The 13358-nt window shown below is 39.6% G+C and overlaps 2 protein-coding genes across 9 annotated transcripts in view; both read right to left on the reverse strand.

Moving 5' to 3' along the window:
- The window catches only part of mvb12ba (multivesicular body subunit 12Ba), a 63555-nt gene extending 61781 nt beyond the window's left edge, over positions 1 to 1774 (reverse strand). The window contains exon 1 of one of the 4 annotated variants that reach the window (XM_078161977.1): positions 1453 to 1730. The gene's annotated coding sequence lies outside the window, so the exon portion shown is untranslated. Of the gene's footprint in view, positions 1 to 1452 lie in introns of all 4 variants that reach the window. The other 3 variants (XM_033646780.2, XM_033646778.2, XM_078161978.1) reach the window with 3 other exon arrangements.
- Positions 1775 to 5098: 3324 nt separating this feature from the next.
- LOC117269845 (ras-specific guanine nucleotide-releasing factor RalGPS1) overlaps positions 5099 to 13358 on the reverse strand; it is a 345328-nt gene continuing 337068 nt past the window's right edge. For all 5 annotated transcript variants that reach the window (XR_013488122.1, XR_013488120.1, XM_078161979.1 and 2 more), the window contains one exon: positions 5099 to 11333. Coding sequence is in view for 3 of the 5 variants with exons in the window: in XM_078161979.1 (XP_078018105.1) it covers positions 11304 to 11333 (30 nt within the window). In the remaining 2 variants the exon portion in view is untranslated. The remainder of the gene's footprint in view (positions 11334 to 13358) is intronic.

The raw sequence follows: 13358 nt of genomic DNA on the forward strand, positions 1-13358 counted from the left end.
AATAAAAGTTTATTTATCTTTAAAAGGGTGTACTTGCATTATTATACCATTATTATTATTATATTAGTTGACAAATGGTATCAAAATGGCAATATTATCATTTATCGCAATAATTTCTGGGACAATTTATCGTCCAGCAAAATTTGTTATCGTGACAGGCCTACCCCGGAGATGAACTTCTCAACTCTGCGTGAGTGTTGTCATGTATAAAAAGACCCAAAATGAACACTGGAAGCAGACTACTTCATTACTACAAGCAAATTATTTCAAAAGCATTTCTATAGGTATTATTCTGTCCCAAGCTTTTTGATCCATATACATTGTTGAATGCTATAACCTTGATCACTATAAGCAGTTTCCACAGTATTAACCAGCTCCCATAGCCACATAAAAAAGGATCTCAAATAATTCTTTAAAAAATTCTCATGTCTTTCTGTCACTTCCTGTTAATGATTAAAACTGATACAAATGGTGGTATTTGGAAAAAATGTTTAAGATGAATGAGTATGCAAAGTTAGTATGGCCAAGTGTATGGTCTGGATGTTTCTCTGTAGTGACTTTAGCATGTTTCTGATGAGTACATTTGGCATATTTAACCTGATCTTCATTATTCATCATATGCAGGAAATATCACCTGACTATCTTTGTTTGTACTTTAAGTACATGCTACATTTATAACCAATTTAAGCTTCTATACTGCAGCCAACGGAAAGGGAAAAGCATCATTAACCTTTTTTAAAAAAGTGTTGTGGGGAAAAAAAACATTGTGTTCTAAGTAGCCATATTCTGAATTCACGTCAACGCCCGGACTCTGATCAGTTACTGTCAGCTAACGTTAACTCAAGCATCTCTGCTGAACAGAAAAGCATTAACAGCTGTGACCATCCTGTAACGTTATACCAATGGAATTTGACATGTCCTCTTTATACGTTGTAAGGCACACACACTGGTGCTGTAAAACAGCTAACGTTAACTTAGTTAACCATGTAGATAACCAACCCAACTAATCAACCCTATCTAACGTTACGTCACAACAGAGACAGCACGCCATTTAATGGTAACCAGCTTGCTTTTGTCACCCTTGTTCTCTTAATATGGACCATGATTTAAACGATAGCCGAGATAGCTTAGCTATGTGACAAAGCTAACAAGCTAGTCAGCTAGCGTTAGCACGCTAGTAGTAACCAAACACTCGCTGCGACAAATGGGCAATACTGTCAGGTGTTAACGCTGGCTGAGGTATTCCTGGCCTGCGCGTTGTGTAACGTTAAACCTTATCTGCCAGGCGATCTCAGTGTTCACCATACAGATCTAATTCAATAAATTAACCTTATCCCGCCGAGCAAGAGAAAACGCAGCGTTAGGTGCCCGAAGACACCGTATCTGCAGTGGTTGCTAATGTTAGCTAGTAAACTAGCTAGCTAACTGGCTGAGTATCGTTAGTCCACTTACCCAGCGAGGGTATCAGTTGAAAGCGGCCGGTCTCCGTGTATTATCCTCTGTCGCAGAGCTTTTCACAGCTTTGAGGAGAATCGCATCGTTACGAAATTGCTAACCAATCCAAAAAATAAGATGCTTTGTGTATATTTGCATGGTGGTTCCCCTGCTAGCGGTTTCAGGAAGGTGCCATCGGTGGAGCTACGGGGGAACTAGGAACCGTGAAATAATCACTGAAGCAACTGGCGGAGCTTTTTTCCTCCAACTCCCGCCCCGGTGCCTACGTACTAAACATCCATGTACTGACAACAATTACGACGATGCATTATCGTGCGTTTAAACCTTTGTGTTGGTTGAGGACATGCGTTTGCATTCTTCCAGATCAACAGGCACGTGGTATTGCAGGAGCATATCAATAACATTTTTTTAGATGCACAAGACTGGATAACCAACCAAGCAAAGAAGGCAACTGCCCAGGCCCCAGACCCCAGACCCTCAGGGGTCCCAAAGACTCCAGATTTGCCATGTGGCAATTAATTTGTGGTAATTTGCTTAATTAAAATTTTCTTTTAAAGATATTTTTAGGGCATTTTTGCCTTTAATTGACAGGACAGTGAAGTGTGAAGGGGGGGGAGAGAGAGAGGGAGAGGCATGCAGCAGAGGGCCACAGGCTGGACTCGAACCCGGCCCACTGCGGCAACAGCCTTGTACATGGGGCGCCTGCTCTACCACTAAGCCACTGACGCCCCATTTGCTTAATTGAATTGATTGTGATTACTGTATGCACCACTAAATGGCACAGTAACCTGGTCTGATGGGGGCCCCAAGACAAACCTGCATTATCACCTGACTGTTAGACCCCATGTTGCCCTGAATGAAAATGTTGTTGAGAGGCCCTCATTGTTTCAATATTGTGTTTGGATGTACTACACTAAACAGGCTGTTGTGTTTCTTGCGATAGCTGTCCAATAATGTCTGGCCTAATGCAGGATATTGCGCCTTGAACAACTTGCCCTGTGCAGTAGCCATGTACAAAAAGTTGTCGCCAAATTACTCTGAGAACTTTTTTTTTTTTTAACAATTTTACATATATACAAGATAGACATACAAAGAAAGAGAAACAAAACAAAGCACGACAGCCACTGAAACAGTAATAACAGTAGTAATGGGAACTGTTAAGGAGTCATTTTTTAAGTTAAGTTAAGTAAGAATCTCGGGGTGGCTTTTGATAGCCAATTCAAATTTGACAAACAGATCAGTGCTGTTGTCAAAACTAGCTTTTTCCAGCTACATCTTCTAGCCAAAACCAAGCCCTATTTCTCAGCTGCAGACTTTGAAAGGGTGATCCATGCCTTCATAACCACCAGATTAGACTACTGTAACTCCCTTTATGTTGGTCTGAATCAGTCCTCCCTCAACTGTCTACAGCTCGTCCAGAACGCTGCTGCTCGCCTCCTCACAGGAAAGAAAAAGCGCGACCACATCACGCCAGTTTTAGCCTCCCTCCACTGGCTCCCGGTCCATTTTCATATTGAGTTTAAACTTCTTTTAATTGTTTTTAAAGCCCTCAATGGTCTGGCCCCTCTGTACCTCTCTGAGCTCCTTTTGCGCCACACCCCAACCAGAACCTTAAGGTCTTCGGACCAACTACTGTTGGTGGTGCCAAAAACCAAACTAAAGTCTCGAGGTGACAGAGCCTTTGCAGCGGCTGCCCCCAGGCTCTGGAACAGCCTCCCCCTTCACATTTGATCTTCCCAGTCCCTAGAGACTTTTAACTCCTCCCTAAAAACCTTTCTCTTCCACCTGGCGTATCATTCAGCCTGAGCACGATGATCTCAAGTTTTGTTTTGGTTTATTTTTTTTTAAATTGCTATTTCAATGTCTGCACTGTTTGCTCTGTTTTCTTATCGTTGTTTTCTACATCTATTCTATTTTATTATTGATGTTGTTTTAACTCTGTACCCACCTATGTGCAGCACTTTGGTCCACTGCCGTCGTTTTAAATGTGCTCTAGAAATAAATCCTGATTTGACTTGACTTGAAGTTTAGTATTTTCCAATCTTGATTTTGAAAGATTCTCTTAGTATGTGTTGTGCTCTCGCCTGCTGACACATTAAAAATTCTCATCAGTGTATGTATCCTGGTATGCGACTGCCGACCTGGTCCTAGACCTCACAGCACGTTACTGGTGTTAGATACATGTCAAACTGGATCACAATGACAGACTATGAGTTTGATTTGATTTTGGTTAAGAACTTGTCTCCACACAGCAGATTATTAGTTTGTGGTTATTTTGTGGTAAAACACATATTTTTTATCTCTGTCGCCCCAGCAAACAGCATCAGGAAGTATCGCATTTGTTCTTAGGACATCAGCAGCATTCAGAGGAAACATATTAATATACTCTGAATAGTCTCAACTGTCTTTTTTTTGTGGTCTTTTTATATTTTTGAGGTGACCATCAAGCCTCACTTTTTGTCACTGTTTTCCTTTCAAAGGTTGCCAGTCGGCCAAAAGGAGTTAGACGATACTCCACTTAAGTCGAGTGTTAGGGTAATTTTATTTGACATTCATCTGAAATAACATCAAGAAGCCTTTTGCTGATCCCTATCTGAGATTGGGCAAACCACCACCAGCTATCACTGACAAAAGCTGTCAGGTTTTCTCACCCTTGGTACTCTAGTGCATGGTGAATCATTGCCTTCAGAAGTGCCTGGGAGCGTCACCAGAGGCCGGGCCCCCTTATGATCACCATGCCAGTGTGGACAACACAGTGCACAACCTGGAAGTCAGCCTGGCCCCCTCTCTGCAACACCACTTCAAATCAGTAGGCTGATTTAGCTAAATAAGTCAGCCAAAACCCTTCTTTCATGTGATCAGAGGTGACATTGAATAAAACTAATTAATTAATAACCTTAGAACAGATGATTTTTCTCACATTCCGCATATTACGTGTGCAAAACGCATTTTATAACTTTTTCACATCACTGTCACTTATTAGAGTTCATATATCACAATTCATCATCATCCATTATCTGTCTGTTCTTATGATTTTTGTTATTACATGCATTTGATTATTTTTTTTTTATCATGTATATATATATATATATATATATATATATATATATATATATATATATCAGTTCATTCTTGAGTCTAAATGGACATTCTTGCTACATTTGAAGCAATGCCCTCAAGGTGTTCCTGCAATTTGATGTTCATGAGAATGGGACATCCGTACAGATGGACGAACAGCCCCGAAAACATAATGCCTCTTGGGCCGGTGGCATAATAATGGCACACACTGCACAGAGAGTGACAGGTGAGGGGCTAGTAGGGGACCCACAGTTCATTCAGTAGGTAAATTGGCTATGCTCTCAGTATACCGAGTGTCTGGTTTGTTCTTCAGTGTGCCAGTATATGTATTACTCTATATCTAAACCATGGTCTCCCAGTCTGAATTTTGTAATAAGATGTCTTTCTCACTATGTCATCACATACGGCACGTCATGCTAGGAAAATGATCAGTGCCTACAGTTTGCCTGAGGGTGGTGAGACTTTGACAGACCACTACACAATCGTAATGTACAGTACAGGACAGTACAAACTGATGTTACTATACACCATGTGGATGTATTACAGAGCAATATAAAGTCAACAATTTTCTGTACATAAATTTTATTCTGACTTCAGTGACTGAAGCTGAAAACAAAGCAACATACATATAGCAATGCAATGATAAGAAATAACTTAGCAAAAGAATTAGAGACTGATCATCACAACCCAGAGGTCATCTCTTTCACAGTTATAATACCAGAAATTTTGTACACAAAAATACATGCAATGTTCCTTAGAACACAATCTGTTTTTTTTCAGTGGTATATAATTTGAACAGAAACATGATTAAATCTGACATATACAAAAACAATTCAAAGCAATACTTGTTGAAATACTTAATTAAAAAATGTGATATAATCTAATCATGTAAAAATTGCTAGCTACATTGCTAGCTACAGCTAGCTACATTACATTTGGATAAATGATAAAATAATTAATTCTAAAGGTTTGGTCTTTTGCTTATTGAGTCAACACTTCAAAGAGAAATGTTGCTGCATCTGAACTAACAATGGCTGGCTTTTTGGTAAACTCACATGCTGACATGACATATTCAGTATTTATTTGGGAGACAAATAATAGAAAAAAATGCATTTTTAAACCCACTTATCTACCATAATAGCTATGGTTCACTTGAATAACAACAGACAGGTTAACCTGTTTGGATGACTCACTCAAAGATCCATCAGCATTGGCTGTAAAAACATCACATTCACTAAAACAACTGTACAGAGATAAGCTAATGAAAACTGTGGCAGCACCCACTCAGCATTAAACTTATGAGTTCAGTTCAGAACAATGTAAAGCGTCACAGTTCTTCACTTTGATGTTTTGGAGAAAGTGCTTCTTTGCCCCATGATATACTTGCTGTTAATCAACCATTTGTGTGTGAATGATTGCTGTACACATGCGTTCCTTTACAGTGTTATCTAACACAGCGGTTTCCCAACTGGTCCAGATATCTCCATAATCATTAGTTCAAGTCCCACACTGTTTAATATATTCAGTGTCAGACTTGTGTTTGGCCATGTCATCATGCTAGTTTGCTGTCTCTGTTAAGTAGCTGTCTGTTATTCAGTCACTCAACAGCGGGAAACGACACTTCAAAATAAAAGCTTGTGCCGTAAATTCACTGTACTTCAAAAATAAAGTGTGTTTTTTACAAACTTAACATGTTTGATAGTCACTTGCGGTCCATTCAGAATGAACCCGCGACCCACTTTTGGACTGCAACCCACCACTTGGGAACCACTGATCGAACACACACACACTACAATAAGCAAGATGCTAATGGATGCATGACCTTAATGCCAGATACTAGGATATGAAGTAAGGCTACGACAGAAGGCTTTGTAGGGATATGAATAGAGCTTGTTGTCATTGTCTGCCATGATCTTAATACCAACTCTATTGTTATTGCTGAGTGTCTCCATGTTACTTTTGTCTTGTGCAAAATCAGAAGTCGGGGGTGGATGTTGCTACATAACCCAAAACAGCCCATCCTGTCTGTTTATTTTAGCCATAATTAATTCATTTTTGAGACAATGTATATATCAGTGTATATATCAAAATGGAGAATGTACTATGTATCATGTCACACAGCATGCAATGTCATATAGAATAATATCCAGCCCTGCTTCTTGGAAATGCATAATAAAAGCTGATGGGAAAAAAAGAAGCCATTATATCACAAACTTTTGATATCTTCCCCAGAGTCAAATGATAAGATCAAAAAAATATTATTGTCCAGATCACCTGGGTTGGCTGTTTAGCCTAGCTAGAGCACAAAGACTGGAAGCTGTGGGAAACTGCTATCCTTGCTACAGTGTCAGGACTGATCCCAACAAAACACTTTTTCTGAGAGCTTCTTTTAGGAAATAATCTTTTTTATTTTTCAATGATCTGAAGTTCTCAGATGTGAAATGTTTACACACAACCTGCACAAAGTCTTCCAAAATTTCTGATCAAAGGAAACATGATTACAAATCTGACCAGACATTTAATGCCAGCTTTTGGTACTTGACATTTACCTATACTGAATACTAATACTAGAATACTAGAAGTCCTGTCCTCTTAATGGTAACTGGTTGAATTGATAACCAGCTTGTAGCTAACCTGTAAATGAGACAGATCTGGAGTTGCTTGAAAGCACCATTGACAGAGCAATAGGCTCACAGCTTCCCATGCTTCGAGGCTTTGTACAGTAGCTTGACCAACACATCCTGGACATACAGTGCAGTTACAAAGAATGCTGGACAGTGACAGTTCAACTCCAGCATAATAGAACAATGAGCAACAACGAGGAGGTTAAAGTGCTCTTGGTTTTTAACGTAACATGTCACATCCACACTGAGTATAACCATACACGAACTGAAGTCTTAAGGCAAAACCCCCTATTTTGTTCAGTCACTTAAATTTGATATAATGTATACAAAAGGCTTTAGATCAAACACACTTCACCTGATGATGTCTATAAGGGCATGATTTCCAAGCAGAGGAGAGGTGTTGATAAAAATGTTAATACACTCATCTGACTTATCTTCAATAATGATTGGCTGAAAGGATACGTTTAAGTTCACATCCCACATCTGGACTTCAACAGAGCAAATCTCGATCACCTCTCTGATCACTGTCTGGTTTATCTTCTCCTGACTTACAGACACAAACTAGAATCTGCTCAGCCTGTGGTAAAGACTGTGAGGAGAGTTACAGGCCTGCTTTCACTGCACACACACACACACACACACACACACACGTGCACTTTGATGTTGGAATTGGGTGGGGCCTACAATTGTGTCTACAATTTCTGTAAATCAGTGGGTTCTCAAGCTTGTATAACACCCACCCACCTTCCCAAATAAGTGATGAAAAAGAAACATAACATAAAAATGATACTGTAAGTTACCCTTAAAATATTTTTTTAGAGTGACTCGCCAGCTGTGTTGAGGTGAGAAAGGAGCTAGGGTTTGAATGACTCTTTTTAGCTCTCTCGTTTTTTTATTAATTACATAACTATCTCTGTCACTTCTCATGTGAACACTACAAATGTCTTCTGGGATATACTGTCTGAAAATCACTTTTCCTCCTTCCTCTGTCATGACCGGCTTTTCACGCTGCCTATAGACTTAAGATTATAGGCTTTGATAAAGCCTGTAGTTAGGGTTGGCTCAGGCTTGCCTTGGACCAGTTCCTGGTTAGGCTGATACAGGCCTTGTCTGCCAGGGGACCTGCTATGATACATTGTATCTCTCCTTCGTTCACTCCTTCTCTCAGATTCTAAAAGGTTGGTTCTTCTACATTCTCTAACATTCATGTCCTATTACTGCATGTCACTAAGTCAGCTCCTTCTCCCGAGCCTTTGCGCTCCACTTTTTCGCAGGTTCCCCCGAATCGCCTAGATTGTGGGTCGTGGTTGCGCTGCTGCCGTGGTCCTGCCTGATGCCTACTACTACTTCTGTTAATATAAGTCATACTTCTACTATTATACACATATGATTATTATTGTCACATACATATACTACCCTATATTAATACATTCATTTAACATATATATAGAGCCTTTTACTGTTAGTAAACAGTATGACGTTTTTTGGTGGGTGGGGCTTAGCTGGAGGCAAAACAATTCTCCACAGACATTAGCTAGCGCTAGCTAGCAAGTTCTATTGGCTTGTTTTTGACAATAAAGGAAGATGATATGAGTTTCTCTGAAGGAGTGTGTTCGGAAATACTCATTTCGAGTGCCGGAGCGCACTCCGGCTGTCGGAATGTACCGTTCGGTCTCTCAGAGCACCACACTCTAGGAGTAGCAGCGGAGTGAATGAGTGATTAACCATTCATTAAAGCATGCAGAAATATAATGCTCCGTTTCTTTAAACAACAGGGCTCTCATTTTAGTGTATAGCATCAGACTGAATTTACGAATGCACCATGTCAGGTCACTCACTCTCCGGGACCACAATTGTTACTTTAATAATCAAACACTGACCAACGGGACCAGACTGGCCGACCCGTATACTCTCACTCAGTGGATGGATGATTTGACAGGATTGCTGGTGGGATGGCCGGCTTTGTGGTTGATCACTATATGCCAATATTATAATGGAAGATGACACTTGAACAGTTTCCTCTGCTCTATTTTGTTTTGCAATCAAAGCTAACATTAGCTAATGTGCTAAAAATCTAATATTCCTCTTAATATCTCCCCAATTTCTGATTAGGTGGACATGATAACCCTTAATACACATAACATTATTCATCCCTATGACAGTAAATACTTTCTCCCTAACCTGATATGAAGTGTGCACTGAACATGCGAGCATTTTTGATGATCAAATCTATCCAGTCCTTTCGTCATTTTTCGTCACATTTAACCATAATTGTCTTTTTTTTGTTGATGGGCAGTGGCAGCTGGTATTCGATAAAATTTAAGTTACACAACAAGACCACATTTTAAGACTCCTATGTAGCCTACAGCCATGTGGTGGTGAGTTATGTTTTGCCTGCAGCTAGTACCGTGATGTCATTGTATTGTCGACCCTAAAAGGGTCTACAGTACCAAAATACTATGATTATAATATTATTATTAAAAAGAATGTTATTTTAGCTATTGTCATTTGCCATGCATCTCTCTCTCTCTCTCTCTCTCTCTCTCTCTAAATCATCATGTTGTCGTATGGATTATTGCACATTTATTATGTTGATCTGTTCTGTACACACGACGTCTATTGCAAGTCTGACCGTCCTGAAAGAGTTGCTCTTCCTGAGGTTTCTACCATTTTTTTCCAGTTAAAGGTTTTTTTGGGGAGTTTTTCCTTATCCACTGTGAGGGTCCAAGGACAGAGGGATGTCATATGTTGTAGCCCTCTAAGGCAAATTGTGATTTGTGATATTGGGCTTTATAAATAAAATTGAACTGAGTGTGGCCATTGGGCACAGCTATAACCCCTTTTGCCTTTACACATGGTTGGACAAATTGTCGTGAAAACTGGTTCTTCTCTGGCCCAACAACTTTATTCACTTCCAGTGCCCTGGAGAACATTGTTGTAATTATAGATAGGACTGATGGGCAAAACTATATAGGAAAATACAGTCAAATACAAGTTGTAATAAAGCATAATTCTACTTTAAATTCAAGCTAACATTTTGCTTGTGAAGACGGTTTTTAACAGAGTCCCTTATTCCAGTGCTCTTAGCTGGAGATCAGCAGTTCATACTAAGTTTTAAGGTGGCTTCTCATGAACAAGTCTCTCTGAGCAGCAGCTTCCTGCAGCAGGTGGTGAATCAAAGGTAGTCATGGTACCATTTCCCTTTGATGGCCAGCTGTTAAAAAATAAACTCTTTTACAAATAAATACAGTATTTACACACATAATTGTTCAAAGATTGGTGCTTCATTGTAAATTGCTTTAGATTCACTCTCACAGCTGCATAACAATGTTTTCTGCATTATGGACTGTAATTATCAGCTTGTTCAGTACCATTTCCATGGTGTTTGACATATTTTGATTTGTTCTGTAGAAAATATGAATTGTTGCTATTTGTAAACCTTGTTATACACATCAAACACCTTTTACAGGAGGACTACCAACTGAGATAGTGAGGGGTAAACAAGTGAACCAATCCAGGGCTGCCTCTTCAATCAACCTACAGTTCAGGCTCTTAAAGCCAACTTCATGGTTACATTATCTTTTCTGTACAACTAGAAATTCTCATTTTAAAACAAATTCAGTCCAGCTGTATTCACATTCACATTCATTCAGTCCACAGGGCTGAACGTGATGAAAACTCATCGGCTGTTCTTTTGGCTACAGTGCTGCTCATTAATGGTAATAATGAGACCTTCGGGCAGGGTCACGTTTTCATGCTCACAACTCCAGTTCTTTTCTCATAGATCCAAGTTCACAAGTGGATATGTGTGTTGATGTCCTTGCCCTACTCTTCCTCCAGTACGATGCTGAAATGCAGAAAAAAATTGCAATAGCAGTTCCACATGGGTCAATCTCACCAAAGTCTTGAATTGGCTGGATTCTTCCAGAGTTAACATTATGTTAAGTCCCGGTGAAAGAGAAAGCAAGTGTGTTGGTATATGCAGTCCCACATCCAGTATTAAAGAGCTTCTTTTAAAGTACTGGATGCTTCTCGACTCTCCCATTTCAGTGGATACCTTCAAATTCCACTGCATTCCATCACTGAGTCTATACTTCCCAAACAAATGGATTTGGCACAATATGTCCCACTGGGTAAGGTCTGCTCTCATTCAAATGACATGAGGTTTGCTGGTAACTGTTGAAAGAACAGAACAGATATTTAGCACAAGGTTTAGGATCAGATAAAGCTGCTATATAGCTCTGTCAAAAAGTGAAAAATACACCAAGTCACTTGTAGGCCTTACTTAGAGGCTACTCTGTGTCTGTCTGAAGCAGTTTGAATAGATTAACTTGACTGATTTTGAGCAACTTGGGGGCAGTGCAACAAGCTATAAATTCTGATCTGATTTGAATTTATACCTTTATCTGATATGGCCTCATTTTTTAATCTTCTGATATTTACCTTTTGCTTTATTTTTCAATCTTTTAATTTCTCTATTTGATTTCTATTTGACTCTGTATAACAGAGTTTAGTTGTTTTTTTGACTTTTAGTTAAATAAAGAGAGTCAGGCTATTCACACAAATTTTTTTCATGTTTTCCTATAAAAAGCAATGCACCCAAATTCGTACATATCCCACATATTTTAAAAGGCTGCAATCACGAGACCAATGCACTGACGGTGGTAAACAAAGAAGCAGTCCCAAGCAGGTGTAAGGAGGCACGTCAGGATGTTTGTGGTCACAAAAAAATGGACTTTTGCCCAGGACTTTCCCCTGGAATCACATGATCGGATGCGTGTGAACTTTGACCTATTTCAAGGTATGTCCTCACCATGTTTCTTTTCTTAAACCTAACCTCAGTAATTTCTCTTGCCTAAATCTAACTTCTGTAACTTTATCTTAATTACGTAAATGTATATTAAGGACATAACATCATTCGTCAGATATACAAATGGTTCTGTGAGAAGAAGTTGAGAGAGTAATTTTTTTTACTCTTTACTCTTTTTAACTGAAAGGGAAGAGTCTTTTTTGATTTTTCACTGCCTGCTGACAGTCTTGGTCCTTCTCACTGCCTTAAGGTAAATGCCTGTGCCTGGTCAAGTGGCCCATTCTTGGTCTGAGACCAAAATAGTGGGGGCAACCAACTGCTGGTACCTCATGTCCACCCCTCTGCAACCTGCACCCCCAGCTAAAGTTTTTTTGTCTCAGAGACAGAAAGTGATAGGTACATCAGGGAAGTCTCAATCTTTTGGTTAACTGCCTGCCAAAGGTTTAGATAAGTGAGGGACGTTTAGTTCCAGTGCTGCTTACACTTAGTTGTAAGCAGGTGCTGCTTACACTTAGTTGTAAGAGGCTATCAGGGAATGGATGAATGCTGAGGCAATACAGTAAAGGAGAATGCCTGACCTGTGTGGACTTGCCCTTGAATTTTTTTATATTTGCAAGAGATTACAAAAGAAAAAAAAAAATTAACATTTTTTTATGGAACAGATAGTTGATTGTTCTTTTGTCTTTTTTTTTTACCAGGGAAAACACCCAGACAAACTCATAGCTTAAGATGTATATTAAGATACAAAATTTTAAGCCATCACATGGCCTTTGCTTCAGCCAAACCCCGCAAGAAAGGATGACTAGACTGCAACTGTCAACTAAAAAAGTGTATGGAGAAATAGACCTTTACCTCGAGACTACGATCCGATGTAAAATAGCGGTAAAAATGGACAACATATATATGCCTATAAAATGTAACGGATGGTTACGGAAGGTAACCGTGGTTCTATGAATAAACATCAACACGCCATCGTATGGGTCCCTTTCTCCGAGGGTGAGCTGTTTCAGGAGACAATGTAGCAAATTAATCACATTAACACCTCCGCCCTGCGGGCACAATCAGAGCCTATATATACAGTTGTGCGATTGCCTGTTCAGTCTCTTTTCTCCGACTGAGGCCGAACCAGCCTTCTGAATGACACTGCAAGGGTGTGTTGACCTTTATTCATAGAACCACGGTTACATTCCGTAACCATCCGTTCTAGTTCATATCAGGTCAACACGCCACCGTATGGGTCAACAGTATACCAAATAAGGTCAGGCAGGAGGTGCAGTGAGGCAAAAAACACTCAGAACAACAGTTTGGTTTAGAACATAGTTCATTGAGGAAAGCCTCAGGTTGTGATAAAACAGTCAAAGGCCGATGAAGGCCACCTGTTGTGAAATAAA

The sequence above is a fragment of the Epinephelus lanceolatus genome, chromosome 19, assembly GCF_041903045.1.
Source record: "Epinephelus lanceolatus isolate andai-2023 chromosome 19, ASM4190304v1, whole genome shotgun sequence".
Classification (NCBI taxonomy): Eukaryota; Metazoa; Chordata; class Actinopteri; order Perciformes; family Serranidae; genus Epinephelus; species Epinephelus lanceolatus.